Source organism: Hyla sarda, chromosome 12 (genome assembly GCF_029499605.1).
Source record: "Hyla sarda isolate aHylSar1 chromosome 12, aHylSar1.hap1, whole genome shotgun sequence".
Classification (NCBI taxonomy): Eukaryota; Metazoa; Chordata; class Amphibia; order Anura; family Hylidae; genus Hyla; species Hyla sarda.
Genome location: NC_079200.1, coordinates 5,707,273 through 5,735,193, shown reverse-complemented (window position 1 = coordinate 5,735,193; position 27,921 = coordinate 5,707,273). Strand labels below are relative to the sequence as shown.

Genomic DNA, 27,921 nt, shown 5'->3' with positions numbered 1-27,921 from the left:
GGCACAATAAATGACCCTCATACAGCCAAGTATAAGGAAAAAAATAAATTTATGGGGGTCATGGGGGTCAGAAGGAGGATTTTAAGCATAATGATTTGAGTACAAAAAGTAGTAAAATAAAAAAAAAACCTTTTATAAATTAGGGATTGTTGTAATTGTTTGGACCTACAGAATAAAGTTAAGGTGTAATTTTTGCCGAAAAGTGCACTGCGTACAAACAAAAGCCCCCAAAAGTTACAAAATTGTGTTTTTCCTCAATTTGGCCTATAATTTTTTTATGGTTTCACCTTACCTTCATTTGGTATAACAAGTGATGTCATTACAAATTACAATTGGTGGAGCAAAAACCCCCCCAAAAAAAAATACAAACAGCCCCATATGGGTCTATAGTTGGAAAATTTAAAGCGTTATGATTATAAAAATGTTTAAATCGCTTTGCTGCGTCCTTAAGGGGTAAAGAAATCTTAAGGATTTACCAAAACTTGGGACATGACTCAATTTGTTACTCACTTTAACTTGATGGACAGTGGCACAGAGTAGAAGAAGACATTGATCTGAAAAACACAGACGAAGAACAGGCTGAAGTGCGCGAACATCTCTGCAAAGAAGTACCAGAACAGGCCGATGTTGGGAGTCAAGTCAGGAACCGAAAGTCTGGAAGAGAAATTAAAGAAAAACACACAGACTGGTCAGGATCATATAGGCCGAATAGTAAGTAAATGTGGAGTTGAGAGATTCCAGGACAATTACTGACCCCGTTCTCTATGCAGGGCCAAGGAACTCTGTCAACACTCACTCAGTGTTTCAGCTTGGGTGTGACATTGCATTGCTAAGTTATCATGGCTCCAGAACTGTATAAAATGTTCAAATGCTTTTCAAAGTATATATAAAATCAGCGCATACGGCTTCGGGAACATGTGGCCTTCCTGGAGTCTGCTGGTGGGTTATATTTCTGGTCACCTGACAGATTGCAACAGAGCTAGCGGGAGCCAACCCAATTTCCTCCCTATCTACAGCCTGTGTGAGCTGCCCACCATGTATGTTCTCCTCCCTATCTACAGCCTGTGTGAGCTGTCCTCCATGTACGCTCTCCTCCCTATCTACAGCCTGTGTGAGCTGTCCTCCATGTACGCTCTCCTCCCTATCTACAGCCTGTGAGCTGCCCACCATGTATGTTCTCCTCCCTATCTACAGCCTGTGTGAGCTGTCCTCCATGTACGCTCTTCTCCCTATCTACAGCCTGTGAGCTGCCCTCCATGTATGCTCTCCTCCCTATCTACAGCCTGTGAGCTGCCCACCATGTATGCTCTCCTCCCTATCTACAGCCTGTGTGAGCTGTCCTCCATGTATGCTCTGCTCCCTATCTACAGCCTGTGAGAGTTTCCCTCCATGTATGTTCTCCTCCCTATCTACAGCTTGCATGAGCTGCCATCCATGTATGTTCTCATTATCTACTGTGTGAGCTGCCCTCAATGTATTCTCTCCTCTCTATTTCCAGTCAGTGTAAGCTGCCTTCCATGTATGCTCTCATCCCTATTTACAGTCTGCATCAGCGGTCCTCCATGTATGCTCTACTTCCTACCTACAGACTACGTCAGTGGCCCTCCCGTGTATGCTATTCTCCATATCTACAGCCTGGACAAGCTTCATGCCATGTATGCTCTCCTCCCTATCTACAGGCTGTATCAGCAGTCCTCCATGTATGCTCTCCTCCCCACCTCCAGGATATGTGGGCTGCCCTCCATCTACAGCTAATGTGACTTGCCCTCCATGTATGCTCTCCTCCCTACAGCCTGTGTAAGCTGCCTTCCGTGTATGCTTTACTCTACAGCTTGTGTGAGCTGCCCTCCAAGTATACTCTTCTCCCCATCTACAGTATGCATCCGGCATTCTCTATTTGCTCTCCTCCCTATCTCCAGCCCATCTAAGCTCATCTACATGCATGCTCTGCTTCCTATTTATTATACTCAGAAGGGAAAACCTACACAGACTCTGCTGAATGGTAGGAACATTTTTAATGCACAAAACCTAGGAAGTTACTACCTTTTGCATTAAGCAAATTAATGTACAAACGTGTCCATATGCATTAAATAAAGGCTCCATCTCTGCGCTGATGTCCTAGGTGGATTATACATTTTCTCCATTCGCTCTACAGAGAATTACTTATATTCTGGAGAACTGCTTGACACTTACATAAAGCCGTAAACCGAGTGTATGAAATCCCAGGAGTTCAGCAAGAAGAAGGAATGGCAAATCAGGATGGTCAGGCTGCCCAGGTAGAGAGAGGAATACTGACAGGTCAGGAGCCAGAAGCTAGGACTGGATATCTTCACAGGGATAAACTCTCTCTGTGGAGAAAAAGGAAGAACACACGAGAGTATAGTCATCTGCAGACATTACTACACGAGAGCATAGTCACCTCCAGACATTACTACACGAGAGCATAGTCACCTCCAGACATTACTACACGAGAGCATAGTCACCTCCAGACATTACTACACAAGAGCATAGTCACCTCCAGACATTACTACACGAGAGTATAGTCACCTCCAGACATTACTACACGAGAGTATAGTCACCTCCAGACATTACTACACGAGGATATAGTCACCTCCAGACATTACTACACGAGAGCATAGTCACCTCCAGACATTACTACACGAGAGCATAGTCACCTCCAGACATTACTACACGAGAGCATAGTCACCTCCAGACATTACTACACGAGAGCATAGTCACCTCCAGACATTACTACACAAGAGCATAGTCACCTCCAGACATTACTACACGAGAGTATAGTCACCTCCAGACATTACTACACGAGAGTATAGTCACCTCCAGACATTACTACACGAGGATATAGTCACCTCCAGACATTACTACACGAGAGCATAGTCACCTCCAGACATTACTACACGAGAGCATAGTCACCTGCAGACATTACTACACGAGAGCATAGTCACCTCCAGACATTACTACACGAGAGCATAGTCACCTCCAGACATTACTACACAAGAGCATAGTCACCTCCAGACATTACTACACGAGAGTATAGTCACCTCCAGACATTACTACACGAGAGTATAGTCACCTCCAGACATTACTACACGAGGATATAGTCACCTCCAGACATTACTACACGAGAGCATAGTCACCTCCAGACATTACTACACGAGAGCATAGTCACCTCCAGACATTACTACACGAGAGCATAGTCACCTCCAGACATTACTACACGAGAGCATAGTCACCTCCAGACATTACTACACAAGAGCATAGTCACCTCCAGACATTACTACACGAGAGTATAGTCACCTCCAGACATTACTACACGAGAGTATAGTCACCTCCAGACATTACTACACGAGGATATAGTCACCTCCAGACATTACTACACGAGAGCATAGTCACCTCCAGACATTACTACACGAGAGCATAGTCACCTCCAGACATTACTACACGAGAGTATAGTCACCTCCAGACATTACTACACGAGAGTATAGTCACCTCCAGACATTACTACACGAGAGTATAGTCATCTCCAGACATTACTACACGAGGGTATAGTCACCTCCAGACATTACTACACGAGGGTATAGTCATCTCCAGACATTACTACACGAGGATATAGTCATCTCCAGACATTACTACACGAGGGTATAGTCATCTCCAGACATTACTACACGAGAGTATAGTCACCTCCAGACATTACTACACGAGAGTATAGTCATCTCCAGACATTACTACACGAGGGTATAGTCATCTCCAGACATTACTACACGAGGATATAGTCATCTCCAGACATTACTACATGAGTATAGTCATCTCCAGCCATTACTACATGAGTATAGTCATCTCCAGCCATTACTACACGAGAGTAGAGTCATCTCCAGACATTACTACACGAGGATATAGTCATCTCCAGACATTACTACACGAGGGTATAGTCATCTCCAGACATTACTACACGAGGGTATAGTCATCTCCAGACATTACTACACGAGGGTATAGTCATCTCCAGCCATTACTACACGAGGGTATAGTCATCTCCAGACATTACTACACGAGGGTATAGTCATCTCCAGCCATTACTACATGAGTATAGTCATCTCCAGACATTACTACACGAGGGTATAGTCATCTCCAGCCATTACTACATGAGTATAGTCATCTCCAGCCATTACTACATGAGAGTATAGTCATCTCCAGCCATTACTACATGAGTATAGTCATCTCCAGACATTACTACACGAGGGTATAGTCATCTCCAGACATTACTACACGAGGGTATAGTCATCTCCAGACATTACTACATGAGTATAGTCATCTCCAGACATTACTACACGAGAGTATAGTCATCTCCAGACATTACTACACGAGAGTATAGTCATCTCCAGCCATTACTACATGAGTATAGTCATCTCCAGACATTACTACACGAGGGTATAGTCATCTCCAGACATTACTACATGAGTATAGTCATCTCCAGACATTACTACACGAGGGTATAGTCATCTCCAGACATTACTACATGAGAGTATAGTCATCTCCAGACATTACTACATGAGAGTTTAGTCAACTCAGCAGACATTACTACACAAGAGTATAGTCATCTCCAGACATTACTACACGAGGGTAGAGTCATCTCCAGACATTACTACACAAGAGTATAGTCATCTCCAGACATTACTACATGAGAGTATAGTCATCTCCAGACATTACTACATGAGAGTTTAGTCAACTCAGCAGACATTACTACACCATTATGACAGTAACTGAAGTACCTGGAGAAGATATAAGAGAGCTGCAGGGAACAAGGTAATGGGGTACAGAGACTGGTAGGTGGCTAATGACAGGAACACTGCACTGAGGAGTGGGCTACCTAAGGAGAAACCAGGACAAAATAAGTCAAATATGCAGGTAATGGGCGCAGTAAACATGCTGTAATAACGAAACAATATAAAAACATACATGGAGGCAAAATTTTCCTGGACCAATATTTGAATCAATAATTCGGCACTAACTAATCATACCTATTACATACACACAATAAAGGATGTTTCAGAAGGATTCTGTACTTAACCCTTTCCCATACATTCATATATGAAGCATTAAAGATTACAGAAGTGCGATAGGACACTTATTCTCTATTCTCCATGTATGCCCTCATATCACCAGCCTGTGTGATCTGCCCTCCATGTATGTTCTCCTCCCTATCTACAGCCTGTGTGAGCTGTCCTCCATGTATGTTCTCCTCCCTATCTACAGCCTGTGTGAGCTGTCCTCCATGTATGCTCTCCTTCCTATCTACAGCCTGTGTGATCTGCCCTCCATGTATGCTCTCCTTCCTATCTACAGCCTGTGTGAGCTGTCCTCCATATATGCTCTCCTATCTACAGCCTGTGTGATCTGCCCTCCATGTATGCTCTGCTTCCTATCTACAGCTTGTGTAAGCTGTCCTCTATGCATGCTCTCCTCCCTATCTACAGCCTGTGTGATCTGCCCTCCATGTATGCTCTCCTTCCTATCTACAGCCTGTGTGAGCTGTCCACCATGTATGCTCTCCTCCTTATCTACAGCCTGTGTGAGCTGCCCTCCATGTATGTTCTCCTCCCTATCTACAGCTTGTGTGAGCTGCTCTCCATGTATTCTCTCCTCCCTATCTACAGCTTTTGTGAGCTGCCCTCCATGTATGTTCTACTCCCTATCTACAGCCTGTGTGAGCTGTCCTCCATTTATGCTCTCCTCCTTATCTACAGACTGTGTCAGCTGTCCCCCATGTATGCTCTTCTCCCTATCTACAACCTGTGTGAGCTGTCCACCATGTATGCTTTTCTCCCTATCTACAGCCTGTGTGAGCTGCCCTCTATGTACAGTGGCGAAAAAAAAAAGTATTTAGTCAGCCACCAATAGTGCAAGTTCTCCCACTTAAAAAGATGAGAGGCCTGTAATTTTCATCATAGGTTATAACCTCAACTATGAGAGACAGACTCATACATTGTAGGATTTCTAATAGATTAACTGGTAAATTCCTTGGTAAAATAAGTATTTGGTCACCTACAAACAAGATTTCTGGCTCTCACAAACCTGTAACAACTTCTTTATGAGTTTCCTCTGTCCTCCACTCATTACCTGTATTAATGGCTCCTGTTTGAACTTGTTATCAGTATAAAAGACACCTGTCCACAACCTCAAACAGTCACACTTCAAACTCCACTATGGTCAAGACCAAAGAGCTGTCGAAGGACACCAGAAACAAAATTGTGGACCTGCACCAGGCTGGGAAGACTGAATCTGCAATAGACAAGCAGCTTGGTGTGAAGAACTCAAGTGTGGGAGCAATTATTAGAAAATGGAAGACATACAAGACACTGATAATCTCCCTCCATCTGGGGCTCCACGCTAGATCTCACCCCGTGGTGTCAAAATTATCACAAGAACGGTGAGCAAAAATCCCAGAACCACACGGGGGACCTAATGAATGACCTGTAGAGAGCTGGGACCAAAGTAACAAAGGCTACCATCAGTAACACACTACACCGCCAGGGACTCAAATCATGCAGTGCCAGACGTGTCCCCCTGCTTAAGCCAGTACATATCCGGGCCAGTCTGAAGTTTGCTAGAGAGCATTTGGATGATCCAGAAAAGGATTGAGAGAATGTGATATGGTCAGATAAAACCAAAGTAGAACTTTTTGGTAAAAACTCAACTCATCATGTTTGGAGGAGAACGAATGCTGAGTTGCATCCAAAGAACACCATACCTACTGTGAAGCATGGGTGTGGAAACATCACATTTGGGGCTGTTTTTCAGCAAAGAGACCAGGATGTCTGATCCGTGTAAAGGAAAGAATGAATGGGGGCATGTACCGTGAGATTTTGAGTGAAAACCTCCTTCCATCAGCCAGGGCATTGAAGATAAAACGTGGCTGGGTGTTTCAGCATGACAATGATCCCAAACACACCGCCCGGGCAGCGAACAAGTGGCTTCATAAGAAGCATTTCAAGGTCCTGGAGTGGACTAGCCAGTCTCCAGATGTCAACCCCATAGAAAACCTTTGGAGGGACTTGAAAGTCCGTGTTGCCCAGCGACAGCCCCAAAACATCACTACTCTAGAGGAGATCTGCATGGAGGAATGGGACAAAATACCAGCAACAGTGTGTGAAAACCTTGTGAAGACAGAAAACATGTGACCTCTGTCATTGCCAACAAAGGGGATATAACAAAGTATTGAAATGAACTTTTCTTATTGACCAAATACTTATTTTCCATCATAATGTGCAAATAAATTCTTTAAAAATCAGACAATGTGATTTTATGGATTTTTTTCTCATTCTGTCTCTCATAGATGAGGTTATAACCTATGATGAAAATTACAGGCCTCATTTTTTTAAGTGGGAGAACTTGCACAATTGGTGGCTGACTAAATACCTTTTGCCACACTGTATGCTCTCCTCCCTATCTACAGACTGCACAAGCAGCCCTACATATGCTTTCTTTCCTATCTGTAGTCTTTGGGAGCTGTCCTCCATGTATACTCTGTTCCCTATCTGTAAGTTGTGTAAGCTGCCCTCCATGTATGTTCTCCTCCATTTCTATAGGTTGTGCGAGTTGCCCTCCATGTATGCTCTCCTCCCTATCTACAGCTGGTGTGAGCTGTCCACCATGTATGCTCTTCTCCCTATATACAGCTGGTGTGAGCTGTCCACCATGTATGCTCTCCTCCCTATATACAGTCTGTGTGAGCTGTTCTCCATGTATGCTTTCCTTCCTTTATATACAGTCTGTGTGATTTGTCCTCCATGTATGTTCTCCTCCCTATCTATAGGTTGTGTGAGCTGTCCTTCATGTATGCTCTCCTCCCTATCTACAGCCTGTGTGAGCTGTTCTCCATGTATGCTTTCCTTCCTATATATATACAGACTGTGTGATCTGTCCTCCATGTATGCTCTCCTCCCTATCTACAGCATGTGTGAGCTGTCCCCCATGTATGCACTTCTCTCTATATACAGCCTGTGTGATCTGTTCTCCATGTGTGTTCTCCTCCCTATCTACAGCTTGTGTGAGTTGCCCTCCATGTTTGCTCTCCTCCCTATTTACAGACTGCGTCAGCAGCCCCCCCATATATGCTTCCAAACCGTATTTGCCAAATTTCCATATAACATTACAACATGAGCTTTAGCCGTGTCCACTGCAAGGGAAATAATACTTTGCATAGATTAAATAAAAGGCCCCGATTTATCAATCTGCCCAAAACGGTTTGGATTTGCCCCTAGTAACCAATCACAGCTCCACTGTCATTTTACCAGAGCTCCCAGATATGAAAGTTTAGCTGTGATTGACAAACCGTTTTGGTTTACAGCAAATTGATAAATCTGGGCCAATATCTGTATATATATATCTGTATATACTCATCTGTATATATCTGTATATACTCACCTTTCACTGTAGCCAATATAAATAAAGCGATGATGGCATTATTGATGGCGCAGGTAGATTTGGCCACACAGGAAAGAACGGTATAGGGGTTCAGCAAGTAGCTGCAAAAGATATTTTAACATTAGGTCACTAAAATATTTGTCAACTTGCCCCGGCAGGTGTGTTTTCCAACTAGGGTGCCTTCAGCTGTTGCAAAACTACAACGCCCATCATGCCCGGACAGCCTTTGGCTGTCCGGGCATTCTGGGAGTTGTAGTTTTGCAATAGCTGGAATCACCCCGGCTTGGAACCACAGCTATACACAGATAATTATCAGCCTAAGATATTCACTATATATACAGATAAGTATTATCCTAAGATATTCACTATATACAGATAAGTATTATCCTAAGATATTCACTATATACAGATAAGTATTATCCTCAGATATTCACTATATACAGAGAAGTATTATCCTAAGATATTCACTATACACAGATAAGTATTATCCTAAGATATTCACTATATACAGATAAGTATTATCCTAAGATATTCACTATATACAGATAAGTATTATCCTAAGATATTCACTATATACAGATAAGTATTATCCTAAGATATTCACTGTATACAGATAAGTATTATCCTAAGATATTCACTATATACTGATAAGTATCATCCTAAGATATTCACTGTATACAGATAAGTATCATCCTAAGATATTCACTGTATACAGACAAGTATTATCCTAAGATATTCACTATATACAGATAAGTATTATCCTAAGATATTCACTGTATACAGATAAGTATCATCCTAAGATATTCACTATATACAGATAAGTATTATCCTAAGATATTCACTATATACAGATAAGTATCATCCTAAGATATTCACTATATACAGACAAGTATTATCCTAAGATATTCACTATATACAGATAAGTATTATCCTAAGATATTCACTATATACAGATAAGTATTGTCCTATGATATTCACTATATACAGATAAGTATTATCCTAAGATATTCACTATATACAGATAAGTATTGTCCTAAGATATTCACTATATACAGATAAGTATTGTCCTAAGATATTCACTATATACAGATAAGTATTATCCTAAGATATTCACTATATACAGACAAGTATTATCCTAAAATATTCACTATATACAGACAAGTATTATCCTAAGATATTCACTATATACAGACAAGTATTATCCTAAGATATTCACTATATACAGACAAGTATTATCCTAAGATATTCACTATATACAGATAAGTATTGTCCTAAGATATTCACTATATACAGACAAGTATTATCCTAAGATATTCACTATATACAGACAAGTATTATCCTAAGATATTCACTATATACAGATAAGTATCATCCTAAGATATTCACTATATACAGATAAGTATTATCCTAAGATATTCACTGTATACAGATAAGTATTATCCTAAGATATTCACTATATACAGATAAGAATAGTCCTAAGATATTCACTATATACAGGTAAGTATCATCCTAAGATATTCACTATATACAGATAAGTATTATCCTAAGATATTCACTATATACAGATAAGTATAGTCCTAAGATATTCATTATGTACAGATAAGTATTATCCTAAGATATTCACTATATACAGATAAGTATTATCCTAAGATATTCACTATATACAGATAAGTATCATCCTAAGATATTCACTATATACAGATAAGTATTATCCTAAGATATTCACTGTATACAGATAAGTATTATCCTAAGATATTCACTATATACAGATAAGAATAGTCCTAAGATATTCACTATATACAGGTAAGTATCATCCTAAGATATTCACTATATACAGATAAGTATTATCCTAAGATATTCACTATATACAGGTAAGTATCATCCTAAGATATTCACTATATACAGGTAAGTATCATCCTAAGATATTCACTATATATATATAGATAAATATCAGTCTCCGTGATCTCCAGAATGGCACCCGACCAGTGCTGGGTTGAACCAGAGAGCAGGGAGATTAAAGCGCCGTTCTTGATATTGTTGGGGGGTGGGGGGGGGGGTCAGCTTTTATGGGGTTCTGCTGCATTGTGGACGACCGTACAGAACTGCACTGCCATCAACGTGGGCAGCGGGTGCAGACACCATCATAGCACCGACTCATTACGGCAGCACCTGCTGAACGCAGAACATTCGGCCAAGGTTTTCCTGGCTGGATATTCCATAGTGTGCAAGCGCCTAACAGTTACACTTTAATGTGTCGACACAAGACACTTACAAGAGCGCCACCTTCAGGGGGATGTAGTACATTTCTGTCGGCGTCCTGAGAAGTTCTTGAGCTCCAGCGGAGTACTTGTTCAGCTGGAGGTAAAGTTTCTGCTGTTTGAACTGTGGAAAGAAAAGATTGGTCAAGTGTGAGAGCAGAGCATGTAAATAATCCTGTGTGAATGGTTGTTTGGATATCAGGCTGCACTGGGCTTGGTTCATGGATATACGAAGGGTTACTCTGTTATCCTGGCTTTCATTACGTTAAAGGGGTACCCCAGCTTAAAAAATAAAGAAATCCCAAACAGGGATAGGGGATAAGTGTTCGGAGGGGGGGGGGGGTCTGGCCACCGAGTACCCCCACAATCTCCAGAACGCAGCCTGAATCTCCCTGCTGAGCGCTTCACTTTTATATCCCAAAGAGTAGACAGTATAAAGGTATATACATACTCTGACAAAATAATAATGTACCCAGATAGAAATCTTGTCTAAGGCAGGTGGAGTCTGATTAGACACTGGGTCTTGTCTCGCAGCTCTACAAAAAGACTCTCAGAGGCTACTTTTTGGTAGTGTACCTTGGTGACAGATCAATATGTCTCTACAAGACACTCAAAGTCATCTTGCATATCTGACGGAGAGACATATTATTGGACGTTTTGATGGATTGCCACCATCTAGGCCGTTCTGACCAAACCCTCAGGAGGTGTTTGGAGCAGTAGTAACATGAGGGCCCACAGGGCGAACAGGCTCCAGACAGATCACTAGTAGAGAAGATGGTTTGCTGACAAGATTAAGCAACTTCCATCACCTTCATCATCCCCACCCAGTCTCTACCTTATATCTCTACCCCATTCCCACCCACCCCCAATCTCTACCTTACACCCACCAAGATCCGGGCCCTGTATAAGGGACCACGAGCGGTCCTGTAGATAGGGAATAAGTTGTGTTTCGCAGAGTACTCCTGCAAGGACATCACTGAATTATATTGGCCGAATTGGCTGAGTGGGCCGTCACTCCTATTCTTCTCTGAAGGTGGGGGGGGGGGGACCAGAACACTCAGGAGTATGGTAAATTGAGCGGCAAGAGCCGAATGCCATACAGGAGAACCCAGGAATCCCAGTAGTTGGACCCCCTACAATCTCCTGTATGGCGTCCGGTTCTCACAGCTCAACTTATTCCTTAGCACTTTGGACCCTCACCTGCAGAGACTGGCAGGAGTGACAGCCCAGCTTAGCCAATCACCGGCTGAGTGGGCCGTCATACAAGCGCATCTCCGAAAGTGGCAGCCGGAGCACTAAGGAGAAAAGTGTCTGAATGGTAAGTTGGGCCCTGTATAGGAGATCATGAGCGGACCTGGGGATAGGGGATAAGTTGTGTTCCACGGAGTACACCTTTAACCCCTTAAGGACTCAGCCCATTTTGGCCTTAAGGACTCAGACAATTTAATTTTTAAGTTTTCATTTTTTCCTCCTCGCCTTCTAAAAATCATAACTCTTATATTTTCATCCACAGACTAGTATGAAGGCTTGTTTTTTGCGCGACCAGTTGTCCTTTGTAATGACATCACTCATTATATCATAAAATGTACGGCGCAACCAAAAAACACTATTTTTGTGGGGAAATTAAAACGAAAAACGCAATTTTGCTAATTTTGGAAGGTTTCGTTTTCACGCTGTACAATTTATGGTAAAAATGACGTGTGTTCTTTATTCTGAGGGTTAATACGATTAAAATGATACCCATTATTATATACTTTTATATTATTGTTGCGCTTAAAAAAAATCAAAAACTTTTTCACCAAATTAGTACGTTTATATTCCCTTTATTTTGATGACCTCTAACTTTTTTATTTTTCCGTATAAGCGGCGGTATGGGGGCTCATTTTTTGCGCCATGATCTGTACTTTTTTTTGATACCACATTTGCATATAAAAAACTTTTAATACATTTTTATAACTTTTTTTTATAAAATGTATTAAAAAAGTAGCAATTTTGGACTTTTTTATTTTTTCGTTCACGCCGTTCACCGTACGGGATCATTAACATTTTATTTTAATAGTTCGGACATTTACGCACGCGGCGATACCAAATATGTCTATAAAAAATTTTTTTTACGCTTTTTGGGGGTAAAATAGGAAAAAACTGACGTTTTACTTTTTTATTGGGGGAGGGGATTTTTAACTTTTTTTTTACTTTTACATTTTTTTTTACACTTGAATAGTCCCCATAGGGGACTATTCATAGCAATACCATGATTGCTAATACTGATCTGTTCTATGTATAGGACATAGAACAGATCAGTGTTATCGGTCATCTCCTGCTCTGGTCTGCTCGATCACAGACCAGAGCAGGAGACGCCGGGAGCCGTACAGAGGCAGGTGAGGGGACCTCCGTGCGGCGTTCTGAATGATCGGATCCCTGCAGCAGCGCTGCGGGCGATCTGATCATTCATTCAAATCGCGCACTGCCGCAGATGCCGGGATCTGTATTGATCCCGGCACCTGAGGGGTTAATGGCGGATGCCCGCGAGATCGCGGGCGTCACCATTGCCGGCAGGTCCCTGGCTGCGATCAGCAGCCGGGAACAGCCGCGCATGACACGGGCATCGCTCCGATGCCCGCGGTTATGCACAGGACGTAAATGTACGTCCTGGTGCGTTAAGTACCACCGCACCAGGACGTACATTTACGTCCTGCGTCCTTAAGGGGTTATCCAGGAAAAATAACTTTTTTTTATAGATCAACTGGCTCCAGAAAGTTAAACAGATTTGTAAATTACTTCTATTAAAAAATCTTAATCTTTTCAGTACTTATGAGCTTCTGAAGTTAAGGTTGTTCTTTTCTGTCTAAGTGCTCTCTGATGACACCTGTCTCGGGAACCGCCCAGTTTAGAAGAGGTTTGCTATGGGGATTTGCTTCTAAACTGGGCGATTCCCGAGACAGGTGTCATCAGAGAGCACAGAGAGAACAACCTTAACTTCAGAAGCTCATAAGTACTGAAAGGATTAAGATTTTTTAATAGAAGTAATTTACAAATCTGTTTAACTTTCTGGAGCCAGTATATATTATATATATATATATAAAAAAGTTTTTCCTGGAATACCCCTTTAAGGACATTACTGAATTGTATTGGCCAAATTGGTCCATCACTTCTGTTAATCTCCAAAGGTGAAGGGGGGCAAAGCGCTCAGGAAGAAGAAAAAAAACACAAAATATTGGTTAGTACATTTTTGGCGCTGTCTGCTGGAACCATTTAGGACAGTGGTCTCCAACCTGTGGACCTCCAGATGTTACAAAACTACAACTCCCAGCATGCCCGGACAGCCGTTGGCTGTCCGGGCATGCTGGGAGTTGTAGTTTTGCAACATCTGGAGGTCCGCAGGTTGGAGACCACTGATTTAGGAGATCATGGGGGGCCCTAATGGGCAACACCCTACAATGTCCTGTATGGGGCTCTTGCTGTTCAACTTACCATACTCAGAGTGGTCTGCCCCCCCCCCCAGCCCATAAACAATATACACATAGAAATACATCTTACCAACACTTTGTTATATTCTTGGGCTGCCAAATAAAGTGCAACGGCGGTAAGTGCATCCGTAATCTGAGAAGAGAAGAAAAGACATTATTGCCTACACCCACATTCAGGTCACCATAGGGGGGCGCCACAACCAACACAGTCCACGTTCCTTGTCATGGTCTACTCACCATAAAGACGATCTCTGAGTAATCCACCAGGAAATGGAAAAGATAAACAATAAGCGGCGTCTGCGGGAAGGGAAGACGACAGCGGGGTTAGCATTGTGGGAGCCATGATGGAAATCTTATTTATAATAGACACAAGATAAACGTATAAGACCGCGTTCACATCCGCCATTGTCTCCATAATGGATACTAGTGCTTCAGGATGGTTTCGGCCAAAAACATAATCAAGGATATTTATCATTCTTTTCAGACGTTTGGCTTTTATATGAATTTTTTTTTAAACTTAGGTTGCATGTAAGCAAAAGTATTTATCAAATAGTCGCACGACCATAATAAATAAATTGCACGTATGCAAAACACGGGAAACCCGTTTACAAAAGCATTTTTTAAAGCAGAAAAGTTTTCCCTTATGTTAAAGGGGTACTCTGCCCCTGGCATCTTATCCCCTATCCAAAGGATAGGGGATAAGATGTCAGATTGCCAGGGTCCCGCTGCTGGGGACCCCGGGGATCGCCGCTGCGGCACCCCGCCATCATTACTGCACAGAGCGAGATCGCTCTGTGCGTAATGACGGGCGATACAGGGGCTGGAGCAGCGTGACGTCATGGCTCCGCCCCTCATGACATCACGGCCCGTCCCCTTAATGCAAGTCTATGGCCCCCTTCCCATAGACTTGTATTGACGGGGGCGAGCCGTGACGTCATGAGGGGCGGAGCCGTGACGTCACGAGGGGCGGAGCCGTGACGTAACGATGCTCCGGCCCCTGTATTGCCCGTCATTACGTACAGAGTGATCTCGCTCTGTGCAGTAATGATGGCAGGGTGCTGCAGCAGCGATCCCCGGGGTCCTCAGCAGCGGGACCCCGGCGATCTGACATCTTATCCCCTATCCTTTGGATAGGGGATAAGATGTCTAGGGGCGGAGTACCCCTTTAATAGTCAAAGTTCTTTATCTACCCTTTATTGCCGGTAGCGTTACTAGAGAGTGAGGAGGGGGGGGGAGTGGGAGGGGGGGGGGGGGACGCGTACCGCATCGGGTGACACCTGACTGGCACTAAATAGCTGCACTCCAACTATCCCGCAACAACCCATCCCCCCTCCTCAGAAAAAAAATAAAAATATATTAAAAACATACTATGCCGCACCATGAATATCCGTACTCTGGAGGCTTTTTTGTTTCATTCTGAGCCTGTATTTTGTGACGTTGGTGGGCGGAGTCTTGCGCTGCTGCGCTGAGGCCGGAGTTTACGTCAGGAAGGAAGACAGCGCAGAACCAACAGGCACAAACAATAGTGAAGCCACAAAAAAAAAACGTCTCGGTACGTTACACCCCCCCCCCCCCCCCCCAAAATGTGCATGAAGCTGTTTTACTATGGAGGTTTCTTTTTTCTAAGGAAAAATTTTAGTGCCACATACGGGATATTTACGTGGTCTGTAAAAATTCTTACACAATTATTTTGTGCCTTATTCTATTTTACCACAACGTTCATTTTAAAATGTAGTGGGTGCTGCAGCATGTACGTGTCCTAAAATTAACAAGGTGTGCAGTGTGCATTCTCAATCTTAAAATTAATAGAGTTATTAGTTATATAATAATTTCTTTCTATAATTAACATTAATGTAGCAGCTTTGTTTCATGATGCAGAACAGAAGACCCGTGGAAGGCAGGTGAGGGGAAGTCCATCTGCTGTTCTGGAAGATCGCATCTCCGCGACAGCGTTGCGGGCGAACTGATCATCCATTTTAGTGACCACAGCGCTGCAGATGCCGTAATCTGTATTGATCACGGCATCTGAGGGGTTAATGGCAGACATCCGCGCTATCGAGGATGTCGGCCACTACCGGCGGGTTCCTGGCTGCTATCGCTCCGAAGTTCGGGGTCATGTACAGGACGTAAATGTACGTCCTGGTGTGTTAAAGGGGTAGTCCAGTGGTGAAAAACTTATCCCCTATCCTAAGGATAGGGGATACGTTTGAGATTGCGGGGGGTCCGACCGCTGGGGCCCCCTGCGATCTCTCTGTACGGGGGCCGGGCTCTCCGGCCAGATACCGGGTGTTGACCCCCGCACGTAGCGGCGGCCGACACGCGCCCTCAATACATCTCTATGGCAGAGCCGGAGATTGCCGAAGGCAGCGCTCCGGATCTGCCATAGAGTTGTATTGAGGGGGCTTGTCAGCCGCCGCTTCGTGCGGAGGTCGACACGCCCCCTTCCCGCGGGCTGTCGGGGCTCCGTACAGGAGATCGCAGGGGGCCCCAGCGGTCGGACCCCCCGCGATCTCAAACTTATCCCCTATCCTTAGGATAGGGGATAAGTTGTTCACCACTGGGTCACCACTGGACTACTCCTTTAAGTACCACCGGCCCAGGACGTACATTTACGGCCTGCGTCATTAAGGGGTTAATGTACCCGCTAACACAAGAGCAATTTATAATGTGAACAGTAAGTAAAAGCCTATGGAGTGTGCTGCAAAGTGGCAACCACTGTACAAACGTGACAGAAGAGGACAGATCTATGGACGCTCACTTCATGGAAGACGTCTCCTGAGTACGGCGAAACATCCAGGTCCAAGAGGGCCATTCCTTCTACAACTGCAAGAGAGACATTTATAATGAGGAACATTGTACCCGATAATAGAGAACAGCGCCTCCATGACTACAGGTCAGAACGGACACGGCAGCTGGAGCTTCTCTCTATTAAAGGGGTACTCCGGTGGAAAAATTAATGGGGTACTCCGGTGGAATTTATTTTTATTTTTTATGAACTAGTGCCATAAAGTTAAACAGATTTGTAAATGACTTCTATTAACCCCTTAAGGACGCAGCCCTTTTTCGCAATTCTGACCACTGTCACTTTACGAATTAATAACGCAAAAACGCTTTTACTGAATATTCTGATTCTGAGATTGTTTGTTCGTGACATGTTCTACTTTATTTTCGGCATTACTTGCATCCTTTTTTGGTGAAAAATCCCAAAATTTCATGAAAATGTTGAAAATTTAGCATTATTCTAACTTTGAAGCTCTCTGCTTGTAAGGAAAATGGATATTCCAAATAAATTTTATTTACAAATACAATATGTCCACTCTATGTTGGCCTCATAAAATGGACATATTTTTGCTTTTTGAAAAAATTAAAGGGCTTCAAAGTAGAGCAATAATCAAAAATGTCATGAAAATTGCTAAATCTGAAGGGACAGATGTTACAGAACTACAACTCCCAGCATGCCTGGGCAGTCGAGGCATGCCGAGAGTTGTAGTTTGGCAACATCTGGAGGGCTACCGTTTGGGCACCACTGTAACAGTGGTCTCCAAACTGTGACCCTCCAGATGTTGCAAAACTACAACTCCCAGCATGCCCAGACTTTGGCTGTCTGGGCATGCTGGGAGTTGCAGTTTGGCCTTCCTAGTGGTTGCCACACTAAAGATAGTTTTACTTTCAATTCCAACCGGCTAGCGGTGGGGACCGGATTTCCCACGGGCATATGGATACGTCCTGTGTCCTTAAGGACTCGGAATGCAGGGCGTATCCATATGCCCTGTGTCCTGAAGAGGTTAAAAAAAATCTTAATCCTTACAGTACTTTTTAGCAGCTGCATGATACAGAGGAAATTCTTTGCTTTTTGAATTTCTTTTTTGTCTTGTCCACAGTGCTCTCTGCTGACACCTGATGCCCGTATCAGGAACTGTCCAGAGCAGGAGAAAATCCCCATAGCAAACCTATGCTGCTCTGGACAGTTCCTGATACGGGCATCAGGTGTCAGCAGAGAGCACTGTGGACAAGACAAAAAAGAAATTCAAAAAGCAAAGAATTTCCTCTGTAGCATACAGCTGCTATAAAGTACTGGAAGGATTAAGATTCTTTAATAGAAGTCATTTTCAAATCTGTTTAACTTTCTGGCACCAGTTCATTTAAAAAAAAACAAAAAGGTTTTCCTCCGGAGTACCCCTTTAAGTCACAGGCAATGGTAAGTTTTCTGGAATTTTTTTTATTTTTAATAAACTCATGCGATTGGTGCTGGTCCTGATGACCTCCCTCACACCCCAGTATTCCCACTCCCGTCATCCCCCCCCCCTCCTCTAACACTCCCGTCATCCCCCCCCCCCTCCTCTAACACTCCCGTCATCCCCCCCCCCCTCCTCTAACACTCCCGTCATCCCCCCCCCCCCTCCTCTAACACTCCCGTCATCCCCCCCCCTCCTCTAACACTCCCGTCATCCCCCCCCCTCCTCTAACACTCCCGTCATCCCCCCCCCTCCTCTAACACTCCCGTCATCCCCCCCACCTCCTCTAACACTCCCGTCATCCCCCCCACCTCCTCTAACACTCCCGTCATCCCCCCCACCTCCTCTAACACTCCCGTCATCCCCCCCACCTCCTCTAACACTCCCGTCATCCCCCCCACCTCCTCTAACACTCCCGTCATCCCCCCCCTCCCTCCTCTAACACTCCCGTCATCCCCCCCCCTCCCTCCTCTAACACTCCCGTCATCCCCCCCCCTCCCTCCTCTAACACTCCCGTCATCCCCCCCCTCCCTCCTCTAACACTCCCGTCACCTCCCCCCCCTCCCTCCTCTAACACTCCCGTCACCCCCCCCTCCCTCCTCTAACACTCCCGTCATCCCCCCCCTCCCTCCTCTAACACTCCCGTCATCCCCCCCCCTCCCTCCTCTAACACTCCCGTCATCCCCCCCCCTCCCTCCTCTAACACTCCCGTCATCCCCCCCCCTCCCTCCTCTAACACTCCCGTCATCCCCCCCCTCCCTCCTCTAACACTCCCGTCATCCCCCCCCCTCCCTCCTCTAACACTCCCGTCATCCCCCCCCCTCCCTCCTCTAACACTCCCGTCATCCCCCCCCCTCCCTCCTCTAACACTCCCGTCATCCCCCCCCCTCCCTCCTCTAACACTCCCGTCATCCCCCCCCCCTCCCTCCTCTAACACTCCCGTCATCCCCCCCCCTCCCTCCTCTAACACTCCCGTCATCCCCCCCCCTCCCTCCTCTAACACTCCCGTCATCCCCCCCCCTCCCTCCTCTAACACTCCCGTCATCCCCCCCCTCCCTCCTCTAACACTCCCGTCATCCCCCCCTCCCTCCTCTAACACTCCCGTCATCCCCCCCCTCCCTCCTCTAACACTCCCGTCATCCCCCCCCTCCCTCCTCTAACACTCCCGTCATCCCCCCCTCCCTCCTCTAACACTCCCGTCATCCCCCCCCTCCCTCCTCTAACACTCCCGTCATCCCCCCCCTCCCTCCTCTAACACTCCCGTCATCCCCCCCCCTCCCTCCTCTAACACTCCCGTCATCCCCCCCTCCCTCCTCTAACACTCCCGTCATCCCCCCCCTCCCTCCTCTAACACTCCCGTCATCCCCCCCTCCCTCCTCTAACACTCCCGTCATCCCCCCCTCCCTCCTCTAACACTCCCGTCATCCCCCCCTCCCTCCTCTAACACTCCCGTCATCCCCCCCTCCCTCCTCTAACACTCCCGTCATCCCCCCCCTCCCTCCTCTAACACTCCCGTCATCCCCCCCTCCCTCCTCTAACACTCCCGTCATCCCCCCCCCTCCCTCCTCTAACACTCCCGTCATCCCCCCCCCTCCCTCCTCTAACACTCCCGTCATCCCCCCCCTCCCTCCTCTAACACTCCCGTCATCCCCCCCCTCCCTCCTCTAACACTCCCGTCATCCCCCCCCCTCCCTCCTCTAACACTCCCGTCATCCCCCCCCTCCCTCCTCTAACACTCCCGTCATCCCCCCCCTCCCTCCTCTAACACTCCCATCACCCCCCCCTCCCTCCTCTAACACTCCCGTCATCCCCCCCCTCCCTCCTCTAACACTCCCGTCATCCCCCCCCTCCCTCCTCTAACACTCCCGTCATCCCCCCCCCCCCTCCTCTAACACTCCCGTCATCCCCCCCCTCCTCCTCTAACACTCCCGTCATCCCCCCCTCTCACACTCCCATCACCCCCGTACACCCGGCCCCTGTCATGGCCGCCGCCGCCCTCCCCACCTCTCTTCCAGGAGTTGAGCGGAGACACGACCTCCACCCGCTCGGAGATGAAGGCGGCCAGACCGGAGCGGAACAGCACGGCCCTGACGGTAACCGCCACCAGCAACACCAGGACCAACGGCGCCGCCATGTTTCCAGAGCAGGCTGCTCGGGCAGCGCGGAGGATCATGGGAAAACATGGCGCCTGTAGTTCTGCAGTCACAGCACAGACAAGTAAAGCGGAGGAAGCGGAACTACAATGACCACAATCCTAGACGACACGGCCGTCCTCACTTCCGGGATGGAGAACTACGGCTGGTGAAGTGGGACAATATCGTGGAAAGCGCGAAACTGACTGTAATGAAGATGGGGCGACGGAATATTCTAGATGAGATTATTGGGGTTCAGTCTGTGAATAACAAAATAATAAAATTATATAAGGGCTAAAACTGTCCAGTTATGGATGTGTCAAAAACTGCGTGTTTTTATCTAAAATGAATCTCCTATAAGTTTCAATTGGGAATGCTGAAACAAGTCATTTCATTTCTTTATTTTCAATACATTTTTTTATGCTTAAAGCATGGGTCAGTTTTTGAAGCGGTCAGCAAAATAAAAATAAAAAAACTGAACCAAAATCATCAAAATAAATGTGACATAAACTGCACAAAAAATAGCCAAATAAAAGCTACAGAAAAAGATGCCAAAATAAGCAAAATAAAAGCGACATAAAACCCCTCACCAAAATAGGCAAAAAAAACCAACATAAAAAAAGCAAAAAGTAAAAGCCACATTATAAAGCGCACCAAAGGCCACAAATGAAAGCAATCTAAAAAAAAGCCAAAATAAGAGCAACATAAAAAACTGCTCTATTATTAGCAAAATATAACATAAAAAACCCTACCAGCATCAGCTAAATAAAAGAGACATAAAAATGCACTATAATCAGCAATATAAAAACATAAAAAGAGTGGCATGAAGAAAGTGCACCAAAAGCAACAAAATAAAAGTAACATTGTAAAAGGAACCAAAATCAGCAAGAAAATCATCACAGATGATTTTGAACAGTTTTCTCAAAGAAGTTTTTCGCCTGTGTGAAGAGACCCTCACATGTTTTATTAACTTAATTAATTAATTTTTATCTGGTTTTTTTTCAGCTTTGCTTCAAAAACATCAACAATAGGGGAGCATTCACATTACGGAATAACTGCCCAGAGATATTCCAAGTAGAGATTGTGTCTGCGCCGTCCCCAGTGGCAGCAATGCAGTCCGTGCGGAATTCTACTGAAATAATGTGCATTCTTTCAGTGAGTCTGGAGTGGCGCTCTGCTTCGGGATAAAAAAAAAACTTGCGGGCTGTAATGAGGTTGTTGCAGTTGGGAGCGGGTGGCCACAGAACATAAGGCAGGTCCTGCAAAATCCTGCACACCTGATGAAATGGCACGGGGGTGATGAAATGGCACGGGGTGATGAAATGGCACGGGGTGATGAAATGGCACGGGGCGATGAAATGGCACAGGGGATGGTGAAATGGCACGGGGGTGATGAAATGGCACAAGGGGTGATGAAATGGCACTGGGGTGATGAAATTGCACGGGGTGATGAAATGGCACGGGGGTGATGAAATGGCACAAGGGGTGATGAAATGGCACAGGGGTGATGAAATGGCACGGGGGTGATGAAATTGCATGGGGTGATGAAATGGCACGGGGGTGATGAAATGGCACAAGGGGTGATGAAATGGCACAGGGGTGATGAAATGGCACAAGGGGTGATGAAATGGCACGGGGGTGATGAAATGGCACAAGGGGTGATGAAATGGCACAAGGGGTGATGAAATAGCACGGGGGTGATGAAATGGCACGGGGGTGATGAAATGGCACAAGGGGTGATGAAATGGCACAGGGGTGATGAAATGGCACAGGGGTGATGAAATGGCACAAGGGGTGATGAAATGGCACGGGGGTGATGAAATGGCACAAGGGGTGATGAAATGGCACGGGGGTTATGAAATGGCACGGGGGTGATGAAATGGCACGGGGTTGATGAAATGGCACAAGGGATGATGAAATTGCATAAGGGGTGATGAAATGGCACGGAGGTGATGAAATGGCACAGGGGGTGATGAAATGGCACGGGGTTGATGAAATGGCACGGGAGTGATGAAATGCCACAGGGGTGATAAAATGGCACAAGGGGTGACAAAATGGCACAGAGGGTTCCCCACCTTGCAAGAGTGGGTGGTAATGGTCAAAAATCCAGCGGGAGCAAGATTAAAGGGGTACTCCACCACTAGACATCTTATCCCCTGTCCAAAGAATAGGCGATAAGATGTCTGATTGCGGGGGCCCTGCCCCCTCAATGAAAGTCTACGGGAGGGGGTGTGACTGCCAATTTAACCCCCTGCCCCTTTAAAAAAAATGAATAAATTTGCACACATAGTGCAAACAACTAAAAATTATTTTGAAAATTCTTTGCCGTTTCACTTTTTAAACCAATCTGGCACAGTTTAGGCCTTGTTTACAGCATGATTGGTGTCTCCAAGGCATGGATACGTCAGGAAAATGTCAAAAATGACATGTACAGTCATGGCCGTAAATGTTGGCTATACACATGTTTATTCCCTTTGTGTGTATTGAAACTAAACCATAAAAGGGAGGAGAAATGCAAATTGGACATAATGTCACCAAACTCCATAAAATGGGCTGGACAAAATTATTGGCACACTTAACTTAATATTTGGTTGCACACCCTTTGGAAACAATGACTGAAATCAGTGTCTTTCTATAACCATCAATAAGCTTCTTACACCTCTCAGCCGGAATGTTGGACCACTCTTTCTATAACCATCAATAAGCTTCTTACACCTCTCAGCCGGAATGTTGGACCGATCTTCCTTTACAAACTGCTCCAGGTCTCTCTTATTGGAAGGCGCCTTTTCCCAAAAGCAATTTTAAGATCTCTCCACACGTGATCAATGGGATTTAGATCTGGACTCATTGCTGACACTTCAGAACTCTCCAGCACTTTGTTGTCGTCCATTTCTGGGGGCTTTTTGACGTATGTTTGGGGTCATTGTCCTGCTGGAAGACCCAAGATCTCGGACGCAAACCCAGCTTTCTGACACTGGGCTGTACAGTGCGACCCAAAATCCATTGGTAATCCTCAGATTTCATGATGCCTTGTACACATTCAAGGCCCCCAGTGCCAGAGGCAGCAAAACAACCCAAAACATCACTGACCTCCACCATATGTCACTGTAGGTACCGTGTTCTTTTCTTTGTAGGCCTCATTCCATCTTCGGTAAATAGTAGAATGATGGGCTTTACCAAAAAGCTCTATCCTGGTCTTATCTGTCCACAAGACATTTTCCTGATCTCCAATAGAGTAGTCCTCTCAGCAGGCGAGAAAGTCTTAGAGAAGAATCTACAGGTTACAATCTTGCCCTTGGAGTTTTTCTGAGTAAAAACCGCACCTGCTCCTACGGATGATGCTCTCACTTCCAAAGCAAAGGGGTTTTCTGGATCTGGTCTAGAAAGGACGGGTGCAAATGCAGACTTTAACTCCTTAAGGACACAGGGCGTACCTTTACACCCTGAGTCCGCTCCTGATCTATATCGCAAGACCACGACGTGGCCCCGCGTCATAGCGGATCGGGCCCGGCACCTAGCAATGGCTAATAGCGTGCGGCACTGATCCCGGTGCCCCACGCTATTAACCCTTTAGACACGGCGTTCATAGTTAATCTAAAGTGAAACTAAACTGCTCCCGGCTAGCTCAGGGGGCTGTTCGAGACCGCTGCGGTGAAGTCGCCAACAGCTGTAGGACACAAGGAGGGTATACCTACCTGCCTCCGGGTGTCCAATCGCCGAATGACTGCTCAGTGCCTGAGATCCAGGCATGAGCAGTCAAGCGGCAGAATCATCGATCAATGGTTTGCTATGAGAAACCATTGATCAATGTAAGAGATCAGTGTGATCAGTATTATAGTCTCCTATGGGAGCTATAACATTGCAAAAAAAAAGTGTGGAAAAAAAAGTTAATAAAGATCATTTAACCCCTTCCCTAATAAAAGTTTGAATCACCCCCCCCCCCTTTTCCCATTTAAAAAAAAAAAAAAACATTGAAAATGAAAATAAACATGTGTGGAAATGTCCGAATTATAAAAATATATAGTTAATTAAAAGGTTATTCCAGGCCAAAACTTTTTTTTTTATATATCAACTGGCTCCGGAAAGTTAAACAGATTTGTAAATTACTTATATTAAAAAATCTTAATCCTTCCAATAGTTATTAGCTTCTGAAGTTGAGCTGTTGTTTTCTGTCTAACTGCTCTCTGATGACTCACGTCCCGGGACGTGACATCATCATTGAGCAGTTAGACAGAAAACTTCAGAAGCTAATAACTACTGGAAGGATTAAGATTTTTTAATAGAAGTAATTTACAAATCTGTTTAACTTTCCGGAGCCAGTTGATATATATAAAAAAAAGGTTTTGCCTGGAATACCCCTTTAAACCGCACGGTCATTGGCGTACACGCAAAAAAAAATCCAAATTCCAAAATAGGGGTCAGAAGATGACAATTTTAAACAAATATGTTACACACTGCGCCCCGGCCGGAAGCACCGGCCGGGAGCGCAGCGTCCCCGTGTCCCCGACCGTCGGCGGGGCCGGGATTGGCATCGCGGGACGCGCCCCCATGCGAACCCTGGCCCATCACTCACCTAGTCCTGCTCCTGCAGCTTCCTCACTCTCTCAGCTCCGGCGCAAGCGTCCTCGTCCCTAAGGGCGCGTGCGCAAGAGCTTTAAAATTTAAAGGGCCAGTACGCCCATAATTAGTAAACGCACCTGACAGCACATTATAAGTTGCTGCCCCTCCCCCCCCTTCCAGATCTTCAGTGCCATTTGCCTAAGAAAGAGAGCATTCCCATTGCCTGATTTACCATTCCCATGTATCCAGACCTTCCTGCTACGTTTTTTGACTATGAACCTTTGCCGCCTGCCTTGACCTTCTGCTATGTTTGACTACGCTACAGCCTCATCCTACGGAACCTTGCCTTGCCCAGTTACCTGCGTGGTCGAGCCCTGTCGGGGGTAGCGACCTGGGTGTCGCCTGTTGCAGTAAGCCCATCCTGCCTTGCAGCGGACTCTGGTGAAAACCAGCGGCACCTTAGACTCCGCTCCCCGATACGGTCTGAGTCCTCTGCCCCACAGGTGGAGGATCCACTTCCAGCTTCATGACAGCCTACATCCAGGTGCATGACAGCAAGATCGGGCCATGGATCCAACTGGGGTTCCTCTGCCTGACAAAACGGACCTTGCTTCTATTGTTGCGCTTCAGTCTCAGCAGTTGGCCCAGCAAGCACAGCAGCTTAACCAGCTATCCGCCATGATGCAGCAGTTGCTATCTGCCCAGCAGCACCTGCCACAGCCTCCTCCAGCTCCAGTACAGCCTCCCGCAGCTGCAGTCTCCTCCAGAACCAAACTCTGTCGCTTCCAGAAGTTTGAGGGGGATCCCAAGTCCTGTCGTGGTTTCGTGACGCAGTGCTCCATGCACATTGAGCTCATAGTGGACCAGTTCTCCACGGAACGAGCAAAGGTAGCCTTCGTCATCAGTCTCCTATCTGGTAGGACCTTGGCCTGGGCAACTCCGCTGTGGGATCGCAGTGATGCTATCACTACCAATCTCCAGCCATTCCTGATGGAATTTCGCACAGTCTTTGAAGAACCTGCCCGAGCTTCCTCTGCTGAGATAGCTTTGCTGATTCTTTCCCAGGGCAACTCCACTGTGGGCGAGTATGCCATCCGGTTCCGGATCCTGGCGTCGGAGTTGTCTTGGAATAATGAAGCTCTCTCCATTACTTTCAAGAGAGGACAATCAAGTCAAATTAAGTATGTCCTCGCTGCCCAGGAATTGCCATCTAACCTGAATGAACTTATACAATTGGCATCCCGGATTGATATCCGTTTCTCTGAGCGACGAGAGGAACTGTGACAAGAAAGGGAATCTGCACGACCTCGGCGCTTTCCTCGTCTGGCACCAGTCTTCCAGTAACCTTCGCAACCTACTATGTTGCCTCCCGCAGTGGAGGCTGTGCAAGTGGATGTGGATCGGTCTCGCCTGACCCCGCAGGAAAGAACTCGCCGATGAACCAAAAATCTATGCCTATACTGCGCCAGTGCATACCACATCCATAAAGACTGTCCTCTGCGTCCTCAGCCACAGGGAAACGCTCGCACCTAGGGTTTGTTGGAGAGGCCTCCCTAGGTGTGAATTCCACCTCTCCACGCTTAAATCTGACTGCTGGACCTAAACTCCCCTAAATCCAGCAGAACAGCGCATATAAATCTCCTGAACTTAAAACTCTCAAAGCCCCAAACAACTGTCAGGATCCTCATAGACTCTGATTGTACAAAGACTGTTCCTGTTTGATTCTGCATAAAACCTGCAGTAAAAGTTACGACAGTTTTCTGAAACCAACGGTTGTGGACATTCCTTTATTATACCTCCCTATCGCTCTAGGGACAGGTGGCGATAGGACAAGCATATACAGAGGAGCCCTCACCCTGGCGTCACGACAGTTAAGGGTTAAACCAGCACCCTTTAGTTACTGCACAGCTACACCCCATATACCCTACACCCCCACAAGCTTACCACACATAGGTATCATCTGCTGGTGTCCCGCCTCTTGAAACCACTGTATATCTCTACAGTCAATGGAGAAAGGCTATATCGCACAGAACCATTATCTATGCAAGTCGGAGTCTCCCATAGGGAGAACATGTCTTTCTACGTTCTCCCACACTGCACTTCTCCTCTATTGCCTGGCCTGCCATGGTTGCAACTCCATGCTCTGCAGCTTGATTGGAAAATTGGAGAAGTTCTTCGCTGGGGCCCGTACTGCAACAACCATTGTATACATATACGTGTGACCAAGTTGAAACCTTCATCTAGTCTTCTGCCAGGTTTACCTTCGTTCCTCCAGGACTTTGCTGATGTCTTCAGTGAAAAGCAAGCTTAAGTCTTGCCTCCACATCGTCCATACGATTGTCCCATTGATTTACTGCCTGGCACCACACCTCCCAGGGGCCGAATTTACCCCTTGTCAGTTTCTGAAACCCAGGCCATCCAGGAGAATCTTCAGAAGGGATTCATCAGGAAATCCTCTTCTCCTGCCGGAACCGGGTTCTTCTTCGTGGAAAAAAAGTATGGGTCGTTGCGTCCTTGCATCGACTACCGAGGACTGAATAAAATTACAGTAAAAAATCGTTATCCCCTTCCTTTAATCTTGGAATTGTTTGATCGGCTGAGAGGTGCCAGGATTTTCTCCAAACTGGATCTCTGTGGTGCCTATAATTTGATCCGTATAAGAGAAGGGGACGAGTGGAAGACTGCGTTTAATACTAGAGACGGATATTTTGAGTATCTTGTTATGCCATTCGGACTATGTAATGCTCCAGCAGTCTTCCAGGAGTTTGTCAATTAAATTTTTCGGGACCTTCTCTACTCCTGTGTCGTTGTCTATTTGGATGACATTCCC

At 45.7% G+C, this 27,921-nt stretch overlaps 1 protein-coding gene across 3 annotated transcripts in view; it reads right to left on the bottom strand.

Moving 5' to 3' along the window:
- Positions 1-27,921, bottom strand: part of PIGU (phosphatidylinositol glycan anchor biosynthesis class U) — a 54,437-nt gene that overhangs the window by 7,596 nt on the left and 18,920 nt on the right. For 2 of the 3 annotated variants that reach the window (XM_056548728.1, XM_056548727.1), the window contains exons 2-8: positions 14,402-14,461; positions 14,235-14,297; positions 10,712-10,821; positions 8,440-8,540; positions 4,785-4,882; positions 2,194-2,348; positions 511-654 (exon numbers count right to left, since the gene is read on the bottom strand). In XM_056548728.1, coding sequence (XP_056404703.1) covers positions 511-654; positions 2,194-2,348; positions 4,785-4,882; positions 8,440-8,540; positions 10,712-10,821; positions 14,235-14,297; positions 14,402-14,461 — 731 coding nt within the window. Of the gene's footprint in view, positions 1-510; positions 655-2,193; positions 2,349-4,784; positions 4,883-8,439; positions 8,541-10,711; positions 10,822-14,234; positions 14,298-14,401; positions 14,462-16,922; positions 16,988-20,403; positions 20,846-27,921 lie in introns of those variants that run through there. The other variant, XM_056548726.1, reaches the window with a different exon arrangement.